At 43.0% G+C, this 11671-nt stretch overlaps 2 protein-coding genes across 3 annotated transcripts; one reads left to right on the top strand and one right to left on the bottom strand.

Annotated features, from left to right (window-relative positions):
* Positions 1 to 4443: 4443 nt before the first annotated feature.
* On the bottom strand, positions 4444 to 5918 carry LOC108163985. Its single transcript, XM_033393352.1, has one exon. The coding sequence runs from the start codon at positions 5552 to 5554 to the stop codon at positions 4547 to 4549; it is 1008 nt and encodes a 335-aa protein (XP_033249243.1). The 5' UTR covers positions 5555 to 5918; the 3' UTR covers positions 4444 to 4546.
* A 3013-nt stretch (positions 5919 to 8931) lies between these two features.
* LOC108163986 (short-chain dehydrogenase/reductase family 16C member 6) lies at positions 8932 to 11633 on the top strand. Of its 2 annotated transcripts, none has more exons than XM_017299549.2 (6): positions 8932 to 9023; positions 9882 to 10023; positions 10449 to 10602; positions 10661 to 10815; positions 10876 to 11236; positions 11297 to 11633. In XM_017299549.2, exons 2-6 carry the CDS (start codon positions 10001 to 10003, stop codon positions 11558 to 11560), a joined length of 957 nt encoding a protein of 318 aa, XP_017155038.1. In that variant the 5' UTR covers positions 8932 to 9023; positions 9882 to 10000; the 3' UTR covers positions 11561 to 11633. The 2 variants fall into 2 exon arrangements, with proteins under 2 accessions (XP_017155038.1, XP_033249244.1); XM_033393353.1 differs by having other exon boundaries at positions 8938 to 9186.
* The last annotated feature ends 38 nt before the right edge of the window (positions 11634 to 11671 follow it).

Here is an 11671-nt window from a genome sequence, read left to right as displayed (position 1 = left end):
TGCATTTTTCGGTTGAATATGTCCGCCATATATGGAATTTTTTTCTATCTCATTTTTCAGCTGGTAATTCCGAGATACCAATACATTTGTGTCTTCTTTGCTTAAGTTTCTAAACATCTGAAAACAGGATTAGAAATCATTATTCTAGTTGGAGTTTCTCTTCTCAGTGTGGGAATCTTCTGCGCCTTGACTGCCCCATTTCCTAGCCATCTTCTAATGCCAATTTAATAGCACCCCGCACCATATTTTCAGGTTAATAAACCAATTACGTTTTTAATTCGCTACCTACTGAGCGGGACGACTCAGGGAAAACTCGATGCCATGAGAGAGCTACTGTAGAAAGCCTCGATTGAGAATGGATTAAATCTAAAATATAACGCATTAATTTTCGGTAGCGATACAAAATTACTAAGCAAAGTGTCTGCAAAAGAAAAGCTCCGATGGTAACCTCTCTCTGGGGCTTCTCTGGGTAGAAAATGGAAGTCGTGGAGCTCAACTCTCAACTCTGTGCTGTCCAGAGATCAGGGACGGAGCAGGTTGTGGCTGTGGCCTCGCTCTCGCTCCCTCGCTGCGACTACTGCCTTCTCCGGGTGATTAATGAGCCGACAATGTGTTGAACATCAAAGGCAGGGAAAACAGTAATTTACAACGAATCTCAAGATGAAATTTAATTTAATATTTTTATTAATTGTTGCTGGACTGGACGTCGGATCGGTTCAGATCTGATCTATCTACCTGCGCTGCCACATGATGGACCAATAAAATTCCTGGCCAGAGATCGTCAGGCGGTGCCTGGGACATAAGCAGCGCAAAACCTCAAAATATTTACTCGACAGCAAGGTGGACTAACCCCGAGATGGATTTGCGAATCAAAAATTCCAATTCCAGGAGGGCAGCGAGGTCCTAAGGTTGCGAAAGGATTTGTAGCACTCTCTCTCTCTCTGCTGCTTTCTAAGGGATTAGGATATTTCGGAAATAATCCTTTGCTGCCAGGAAGAATGCAGTAAACGGCGCACAGCCCTTAAACCATAACCCTCTGGACCTCTGGGCCTCTTGACCAGGTCAACTCGTTTCTGGCACTTTTACGATCGACATCATAAACTTTTATTTGCTGTCATTCTTCGTCCTCGCGCGCAGCACTCAGCCGGGACACAAACCCCTTTCCCAGTCCCAGTCGGTCGTCCTGGCAAGAGTTAAGCCAAGAAAGGCTTAGCTTTCAGTCAGCCAGGCGGAGTCAAAGTCAGGTAGGATTTGAGGATCGATAGAGGGTTAGGTAGTTCTCAAACTGCAGCGATAATCCTTGCTAATGAGGTGTTCTGTCCGAAGAGAGAGATCTCGCTCGAAAGAAGAGATTGTGCGAAGTCTGTAAGTCAAGGATAATAGGGAATAAGGAGGATTAGAGGAAGCAAAATGAGATCCGATCCCATCCCATCCCAGCCAAATGAATGAAGTTGATGGAACCATCACAATCTCTATCCGACTACGATCCGACTAGATCTAGATGTAGTGTACTCATTTATGTGACAGACACCCCACGACACATCCAAACAGTTGCCATCCTGTGTATTGGCAAACATTTCGGTTTGGTCTGTCGGTCCAACTACTCGTACTGTGATCCCTCTCTCTTCTCCCCGATCTGCCGTTGTGCTGTGTGTCCTCGTCCAAGTCAGTGGGACAGCTCGGGACAGCCGTGTCCTGGCCGTGGAGCGCATGCTGTTAGCGCACAAATTGATTTGTCAAATTGAGGCGCACAAGGACATTGCCATCATTAACGATGATTGCCCGTACCGGGCCGAAGGCCGTTGCGCAGTCGGTGCCAACGACTCGGACACGGTCCTTCTCTGAGATCTGGGTATTGTCAACACTTTGTTTACCACCAACTGTTTCTGTGTCTGTTTCGCGACGATGTCTCTCTTTCTCCATCTTCTGTCTATGAGTGTCCTGTATATCCATCTCTGTTTCTTTTGGATAGTTGGAGTTTTATTAATAAACACCTTGCTGTTGTGAGAGTGGAAAAGATATATGTATAGTTTGCTCTCTCTGTTTGATCTTCTCAAAATAGTCGTAATCGATTTGGAATGCTTGGCGGGACTTTAGTTTCTGCTGCTTCTCTTGCTGCCAATGGACTATGGCTGATGTTAGCAACTTGTCAGCTTCCTTTTGGCATCTTGGCCCAGCAAGTGTCCTCTGTCTGCCATCCACCGCACTCCGGACTCCGGGGTGCCAAAAACTTCAGTTGGCCGGAACCGATATGCAACTTTCCGCCAATTAACTGAAGCTGCAAGTCGAATATGCTGGCTAATGAAACTTGTATTGCGATATGGGCCAGACAAAAAGATAACAAAGAAGTTATTGAAAAGGAATTATTTAGTTAGATTTACATTTAGATTGATTCAGATAGAAAAAGTGTTTTTTCTACATAGTATTTAGTAAAAAAAAAGTATGCAATAAACATGACTCTCTGAGAAACTTCAAGAAAGAATGACCTTCATTGTGAGATTGAAAAGTATAGAGTTAAGACGATATCATGACATATCTTTGAATAAAATATGAACCTTTTCTTTATTCAATCAAGACATTTTGTAACTCTCTAAAGTATTTATTAATCATACAGTAAAGTGTCTTTCTGTTGCTGTGGCTGCTGTTAGTCCAGGCGGATGAATCCCTGAACTATTAAATCTGTGCTGTATGTTTATAAGAGAACAAGTTACTGAAATACATATCAGTTTACTTATCTGTATTCCCCGCAATCTACAGCAGATACTACCACGTGGAAATCCCTTGATGCAGCAAACAGGTGTCGTGCTTCACTTTTGTTTTACTCCCTCCCCTTGCTATACCCCAACATACAGCAAAGCAATTCCTCAATCCCCTGAGCCCAACTCAAAGCCATCTAACTCAACATTTGGCCAAAATGGTAATGTGCTCGCTCGCCTCCATGCCGACATTATAATTAATGACAAGCACAGGTCGGGCCGCACAGACCAGACCAGAAGGGGCAATCAATGTGAAAACACAATGGAGAGCAATATTATACACAAAGTTCGTAGTTCGATTTTCGATAAAAGAAAAGCGTTTGGGTTCTTATCGTCCAATTTTGAGGGGAACTTGCATATTAATGGTTCATTATGGTGACCTGCTGCCTCAGTGGCAGTCACACAGGGCAGAGGGCTGGATGGGGTCTCATTCTGGACATGTGTGCTGCAACTTCAGCTTCAGTGGCAGCTCCTTTGGGCTCGGTTGTGGTACGGTTTTGGGTGCTTTGTTTTCTGCCGCTCTGCCTCTGCCTCTGACGCCTGGCGTGACGGTTTTAATTTTATTTTATTATTATGTATATTGTGGCGCACGGGGCTTGCATCCACGCCCCCTCGTCTCCCCACCGTCATACTTTCAGACAGTAGTTGTAGTTTTATCATGAACTTGTTGTTTTTTATGGTCAAACGTCGAGGCCTCTTGCAATTAGTAGTAGAACTACGCGGCAGAGAAATCCGGCGGCCATACCGGGGAGTAACGAACGACATTGCCCGACTTTTTGCAGGCGCGAAGCTAATGAAGCACCATACACTCCATCAACGCTTCACGGACGCGTGCAAATTCCATTGAAAAAAGGAGTCAAAGTTTTGCTTTTTTTCTCTCTCATTTCTGCTTCACTTTATCTGCAGTGGATTGGCCCCAGCAATTTACGTAGTTTGCATTTTGTTGCCTTCTTGGTAGTGCTTTTTCCTTCCTTTTGGAGTTATTGTGAGGCTCTCCACAATGTGGCTAAAGTTTGTGTGTTTGTGGCAGGCACTAATTTTGCATGCGGAAATTGAAGTTTGACATGTGCTCTCGAAGGGTTCGACGTGGTCCGTCCTCCACAGACTATAATTATCCTTAAGCTTGAATTAATGTACAAAGCGTTTTCTATAACATTTTCATGTCATCCTTCCTTCATGATCTCAATTTATACTTGCAAAACTTAAACTCTTTATAAAAATGAGCTACTACTTCACTGCATACTTTTTATATACACTTGTACCTCTCAAGATCCGTACAACGATAATGATATGATCCATATTAAATCTCTATAAATTCCTACTTATCCTTAAGTCATAAATCTTAAGTCTTAATCCTTAATCTTTATAATCTATATAGCTCCAAAAATCTGTTCTAATTTCTAGACAAAATTTGAATGATTTCTTGAAAAATTAAAACCCATAAACCCATTTTTTATAATAAATAAATAAATGTAAAGAAATCAAGAACCCATCGAATTAATGCGATCTTTTGCATTAGGAAATGTATTATAAAGCTCTAGAAATATATTGCATAACCTCTAATGCTCTCACGAGTATTTATGATCTCTTATATTGAGCGTGAGATTGAGCTCAGGATCTCATTGGATCCCCTTTGTACATAATTTCAAATATCGATAATTATTATAATTAATTAATTTTTGTTGTTCAAAATTATAACTGAGCTCTTTAAGAAGAAAATTACTGGACCCTTAACAAAGTAATCTTTAAAAATATATCTTATCTTTATCTTTATCTGATGATTGATTCGCTCAGAAAACTGCCGAGCGACAGCGCCGCAGACCCATCTTATGCTCCTTCTCGCCTCTGTCCACGCCGTAGCCCTGCCAGATGGTGTCCGGGGGTTTGCTCCAGCGCACAAAGTACGTCTTATGAACGGCGGCCAGCGGGGGCTTGGACTTGGGTCTGGAGTGGAGCCGTCGCCGGAAGGGCCACAGAAACCAATGGATTGGAGCGCGGCTAAGAAGAGGCGTCTGGACGACTGGGGCTGATGCTGCTGGATGAATCGCTTCCAGCTGCAGAAGAGCAGGGATTGGAGGAGGCTGCGGATGCGGCTGCAGATGTGGCTGCTCTACTATCACAGATTCAGGAGGAGCACGAACAGAACTATTACGTGGAAATGTTATTGTGGTGCTGGATTCGAAGGTCTCAATATCGTCTAGGCCGTTCCTGCTGGCCTCACTTGGGATGGTTGTTATGGTCGTGGTGGAATCAAAAACTTCAACTTCATCCATGTCCCTGCTGGCCCAGGGTTTCAGGCAGCTCTTTTGAGGACGCTTCTCCTCCAACTCCTCCAGAATGGGCGAGACGCGACTGCTACGACTGCATTTGAAGCAACGCGGCAGCTTCGATTTCGTCTGGGGAGGCGATTGTGTTGTTGGTGCCTTTACGGGCTGCTGGAACTGGAACTGGGGCATCTTCACCAGTATGAAGTGATCGTTGAGCAGGCAGACATCCGAAACTTTGTCATACTTTAGCTCCTCTCGGAAGAAGGAGTCCAGATCGATGTTCTGCTGATAGATGCGGTAATCCTCTCCGAACCGAACTTGACTCCGCTGCATGGCCATCAAGCCGGGTGTCGCCTTCAGAGGGATGAAGGCTTGACGCTGGCATAGTTCCTGGGGCTTGAACTGGTCAAGGGCTGCACGGGCAAGGGACGTCCTTCGGTGCTGGCTCATCTGGTTCAGCTGCCTGGAGATGATCCTAGCAATGAAGGACAGGATGCGCTGGCATGTCTGGTGAGACGGTGACTGGAGCATGCTGGGAAGCGTGCCTGTCAAGGTGATTTGTTGGAGTAGTAATGTGATCAGATCTAGTACGAGTTTGTAAATTTATTTGAATTTAAAAGAAAAGTCAACTGAATATAAAACTTGGTGAGGCCAAAACTGTTGCATACTGTAAGGCAAACGAGAAATGTCTAAGAATTCAATTTTTCTCTTTGAATTTGTCTGGCAAGTGTCGGGGGCATTTTTCATGTCAGTCTTGGCTCTGGGCCATTATCCTTCGCCTGACTTTTGACACTGCACTTGGCACAGCACAGGACATGCTAGACAAACGCCCCAAAGTCCTTCGCCCTGGTTGGCTTCGCTGCTGTTTGGATCGAGTTCCAATGCCAACCGTATTTTATGCCCCACGAAAACAAAAGTTATATTTATTATTTTGACAGGTAAACAAATCACGAGCCCACACACACACACACCCAAATATATAGAGGCACAGACACTAACACAGACAGGAAGTATAACAAAACAATATTCAGGTCCTTGCCATGTTGCCTATCTCCTTAGACACTCACATATTTTGGCTTTCCTTTTCCCCGTTCCCCTTCATCCGGTATCCCCGTTCCACTGACTACCGCTTGTTTTTTCCTGACGTTGTTTGCCGCCTGGCTTTTCAACGGCAACTGAAGCCGCCTTTCGGGCTGCCACATTGCATTGCCGCCACATGCGTGGACAATGAAAATACCCTAGCCCCTGGGGAAGCCCCAACGAATTTATCAGGACGTTTGCGTCACTTTTTGAATGGCGTATTAGCTCAAAGCTCAAAGCTCACAGCGAACTTTGACTTGAAATAAAGATTCATTTTTTTAATAGAGATATATATCTCATATTTATCACGGTATTGTGATTATGATTATGATCTTATCATCGTTTGAATATGGACACAATGGGTTTTTATTCTACGATTTTTAAGATACCATACGATCAAACAGAATCTATCATCAGAACAACCATAATTGGGATGGAATGACTGATCTTTGTGGTTGAAAAAAGTGTTGTAGATTCCGAAAAAGTCCGCTGATCTTTCAGCACATTTCGAATCTAAGCTTAAATATCTAAATATTGCAGATCCTATTAGTGATCAATTAACGTATAACTATGTATCTCTGTACAAGAAAGGGCATTCAATCTGCGGCATTTTCATCTGATTCTGTATTGCATGTTAATGGCAGGACGAGTAGTCGGATTGATAGTTGACAATTAGCAGAACATACCAAGTGTAATGTTTTTATAAATATTCAAATTAAAGATGAGGTAAGCTAATGGAACATCTACTAGTATATGCATTGCAGTGTATATATATATATGTATGTACATATGCAGTGATGTACGTCGAGTACTACATGCATTAATATGAGGGCAATATCTCAATGTCAAGGTTGGCTAAATCGGTTGAAACTTCTTAATTGGTTTTTGACCGTCAACGGAAATATATTTAGGCACATAAATATTGAAGTAAGCATTATTGTTCCAAACTTTGACAGTACAGAACCTCCTTAATTAACTCAGAAATAGAAACATAAAAATTGTATGCATTGCACATTAGTAACCCGTTTCAGAAATCAGATCAAATCAGATCTGATACGAATGAATGTACTCCGAGCCCCCTGCCTTAGCTTTACCTGCTGTTATTCCCCCCCTCCGTCACCCTGTGACTGACATGTCATATTGATTGCTAATGCACGCCATATCGATAAGGAGAAAATACTTGTACTAGAATACTGGCATGGGCATGGGGGGAGCGGGAGGGTGCCATAAAGCCCCAACATTAAGCAACAAGCTAGACCCCAGACCACAGACCACAAACACGGCCATTAACCAAAGGGAATGCGATGGTTTTTGGGAAGAAGGGAGGACATAATAACCAGAAACTTTGTTTATTTTGATTTGTGTGGAAGTCGATGATTATTTTAATGGCACTCAGGGAACCCAAGTTTCGAAATTTGATTAGGGTTGGGTGCTATATGCTTTATGCTCTACAGACCTTTAAATGCGATGACATTTGATGAACAGTCCGGAAAGTGTAAGTACAGTGGTATTTCTCTAGGAGGGAGGGTTCTAGCATAATTAAGGTGTCCTCCTATGAGATTGGATCGACAAGGAACAACTATTTTTAAGCAACTGGGAGCACGAAAATGTAGGGCCCCTGTCCACTAAGACAGCTTTTTACTGTGCTATGTACTACATGTGCTGCTATGTACTTACTTACTGTCCCGACACAAAATTGACACCAATTAGGTGAACGGGTCGTCGATTGCACAGAATTGAACGGAAAATGCGGGCAACCCTTCAATGACCTTCCCCACAGCAACGAGGGTTATCTACATACAACATCAGAAGATAAATCAAAATATATGCAGCATCTGGAGCCGAAGCTTATGATGCCCTTGCACACTGATAGTTCCAATGGAAGCTAGCGATTTTGATAGCAGAAAGCAACAGCAATATCATCTTGCCAATATGTGACGTTTCGGTCGATGGTAATTTGCAAATTTTTTGCACAAAGAATTGTTTATCAATCGTTCCTGTCGCAGCTCCTAGCTATCCGATTCTGGAGGATATGTATGTGCAACGTATAGGAAAAAATGTACGAACAGTCAGTCAGTCTACTGACATGGTTACTCATATTTTGTTTCTGATGTCGATGCTTATTATCATGAAAATAGAAGCGGAAACATTTTCTTCTCTGCAGTGAAAAATATGTTATACCCTCTTCAAGGGTATGCAAAAACACCAAAAAAATTAAAGCATAGTAAAGTAATGCAGATCAAAGTAAAAGTCACTTTCTGAACAAAATACTGGTTATCGCCTCAAGGACAAGAGCTGAAAAAGAGTTTATATCCAGAAACGGAATTCATATTTCGCTCTCGCGCACTCTTCTCTCTTTTATCTTTTTTCTTTTGACTGCAACACTCTTTCTCTCTCTCTTTCTCTGTGTCTCGGCTTTGATTGCTGAACTTGAACTTGGCTCCGACGGCAGATCGATTTTTGCTTGCTCATCCAACAAAACCGCAACAACACAAAAACAAAAAGAAAACATTAAGCAAAGAAACGGTAAATCATGCTTAGCTTCGTTTACTTATGTTGGAGCTGTTGCTTCCCGGTCTTTTGTTTCAGTCTGGACCCTACCCTACCCTGAATGAAGGTCACATCTGCCTGGAGTTGGAGACGTGTAAACAAAGACGGCCATATACATATGATCATTTATCACATTTACCGACTAGATCTCAAGGATCTGTGGGCTGTGGCCGGTCTCTCGCTCTCTGATGCCCCAAAGTGATTCTCTCTTGGAGCCGTCGCTCAGCTCGGCTCAGCCAGATGGAATTGAAGGCTTTGTATGCTCCCAGCACCCGCGCTAAAATCAGTTTGCTGCGAGCAACGAGACTTAACGGGTCGCTCAGGCTTCGACTTGGAAAACAATCTGTGTTTCGGATCTTTGGGATATTGTGTAAGTATTGCGAAAGCTTGGTTTTCATTCCAGTTTTCGGAATATGTGCAAAGGAATCTTGGGATTTCGAGTCTTGTAATTAGAGTGGTGCAATGTTTTAGTGGAAAATTGGCAATGTACAAGTGTGAACAACATTAAAATAGTGTCCAACGATCTCAAAATAGTAATTGAAATATTTAATTGAACTTTTTGTCCACAGTTTTTGTTTAAAATTATCATAAGGCATCATTTTGAAAAAGCATCATTCTCTCCTGAAACAGCTTATTTTAACTCAAAAAAAATAACATCCATAACTCAATTCTTTTGACTAAAGTTCAGTTTGCCCAATAGATTCCCAACCCCAAAATATCACAACAAACCAAGCAACCCTCGGTGCATTGTACGGTTATGGCTTTTGGTTGTTGCAACAAACACTTGGCTTCCCCATTGCAACAAGCCATGTGAGAGTCCCAGCCAGCCGCAGCGCAGTCCGAATCGACTCGAAGAGAATACGCCAAGAGCACCTCCAAGTGGCCCGTTTGGCTAGTTGCAAATTTTGGCATGGGCATAGGCCAATGCATAGGCGTAATCGAGTCGTCCTCTCTCTCGCTCTGTGTGTGCCACATTGGAGTGTACGTAATTTTCATTTTTAGGGGCAAAACGAAACGAAAACGAAAGTGGAAATGTTGCATTTGCTTTTCGCGCTCGCCTACGCCGCCAGCTGTATAAAGTAAAGGATAAATACAATAAACTGCACAATGCTGAAGCTAACCAAAAATTGTGCAAAGCAGAAACCAGCAAATACGGAAGAGATAATAAATAATAAAAGGCAAATCAAGCTAGCAGTGACTGATAATCATTATAATTTTTTCATTATAGAAATTACACATATCACTGGGCGCTCTGCTTGACTTTGCTTCGCATTCAAAGGGCTGTCAGAGCAAAAGATAAAAAAGGAACAAACCCAAATACCATACCATTCTTATCCAACTGTCGCCATGATTGAGCGTGAAATTATCCAGTAAGTGTTTGTCGCAATATGTATTCTATGTGGGAGCAGAGCATGATTGCGCTGGCATCCCCAGCGAAACGTTCAACTCAGAGAACCGAACCCCAAGCGCTCTACAAAAAAAGCCAAGACCCAGAGTCAACACTTGAATCAGTCTCAACATTTTCCATTATCTTATTATGATTGCTGCGATGTGCTATGTGCTGTGCTCTGGGTGATACTATGGCAAAGTCCGGCGAATGCAATCTATTCGACCGTTTGAACATTGCACATGCAGCAACCGCATACAAATAGACAAATTATATCATTTCGGGGCTTGCCAAGCCTCGACTTTTGGCAAATATTTGCTTCTACTTGAGCTAGTAGTTGACCCAACTAATTGTTGAGCTATTGGCCATGGAATACACAATGAGTGTTGTTTGTTCTATAATTTGTAGCACCACAACTGCATCGAAGAGAATATTTGATGTTCTGCAGGATTTTGTACAGTTTCTGCTGCTTTTTTTGCGCATCTTCCTGGAAATGTTTGTCATGCTCATCCAGAAAGTATTACCCAAAAGTCTTAAGGATATCAGCGGGGAAGTTGTTCTGGTATGTAACGAATTTTCTATTGCATATTTAATTAAAAGTATAAAATGCTTCGTTCTAGATTACCGGCACTGGCCACGGAATTGGTCGGGAGCTTGCCCTGCACTACGCCTCATTGGGCAGCACTGTGGTATGTGTGGACATTAATGAGAAGAACAACCTTCAGACCGTCCAAAAGGCCAAGCGCCTTAATCTGGGCGATGTTCACAGCTTCATGTTGGTATTCCAAAACTCAAGCAGAGGCATCCGCATTCTGATATTGATATAATCTTCCAGTTGCGATGTCTCGAAGCGCGAGGAGGTACAGGCACTGGCGGATCGCGTCAAGACAGAAGTCGGACCCATATCGGTGCTGGTTAATAATGTGGGCATCATGCCCACGCACCCCATTTTACAGCAATCGGCTGAAGAGATCCAACGTGTCTTCGATGTGAATGTGTTCTCGCAGTTTTGGACAATACAGGCCTTCCTTTCCCACATGGAGGAGAAGAATCGCGGCCACATTATCGCTCTGTCCTCGATTGCTGGTGTGGTGGGACTTTCAAATCTGGTCCCGTACTGTGCCACCAAATTCGCAGTGCGCGGTCTGATGGAGGCACTCCATGAAGAACTACGCGAAGGACCATACAAAAATATGGTAGGACAATTAATTGGACATAGAGATTCGGTTCAGAAATAACCCGCTTTTTGTGGACAGATAAAAACCACGACCATCTTCCCGTACATGACCAATACGGGCCTTTGCAAGCATCCAAAGGTAAAGTTCCCATCCATTCTGGGTCTGCTGGATCCCAAGGAGGTGGCAATGCGCATCGTGGAGGCGCATCGCTCCGACACGCTAGAGGCAACTATTCCTAGCTGTCTGCTGCACATCAACAACTGGACGAGGCTTCTTCCCGATCATTGTGGTCTGATGCTGAAGGACTACATTGACAGTGGTGTGGAGTCGGACTTAATTTAGATTTATCTTGACTATGCAGCAGTAAAATAAAATAAACGGAATATGTATTGAAATAAACTACCTTATACACATACACGTGCATACACACATACAAAAGCACTGCACTTCAAA

This window comes from Drosophila miranda, chromosome 4 (assembly GCF_003369915.1).
Source record: "Drosophila miranda strain MSH22 chromosome 4, D.miranda_PacBio2.1, whole genome shotgun sequence".
In the NCBI taxonomy this organism is placed as follows: Eukaryota; Metazoa; Arthropoda; class Insecta; order Diptera; family Drosophilidae; genus Drosophila; species Drosophila miranda.
This window is presented reverse-complemented; position numbering and strand designations above follow the sequence as displayed.

Coding starts and splice junctions, on each gene's coding strand:
- LOC108163985 (XM_033393352.1), bottom strand. CDS start 5,554: ATGCTCCAGTCACCGTCTCACCAGACATGCCAGCGCATCCTGTCCTTC.
- LOC108163986 (XM_017299549.2), top strand. CDS start 10,001: ATGATTGAGCGTGAAATTATCCA. Junction 10,603..10,660: donor TCAGCGGGGAAGTTGTTCTG/GTATGTAACGAA, acceptor GCTTCGTTCTAG/ATTACCGGCACTGGCCACGG. Junction 11,237..11,296: donor AAGGACCATACAAAAATATG/GTAGGACAATTA, acceptor TTTTGTGGACAG/ATAAAAACCACGACCATCTT.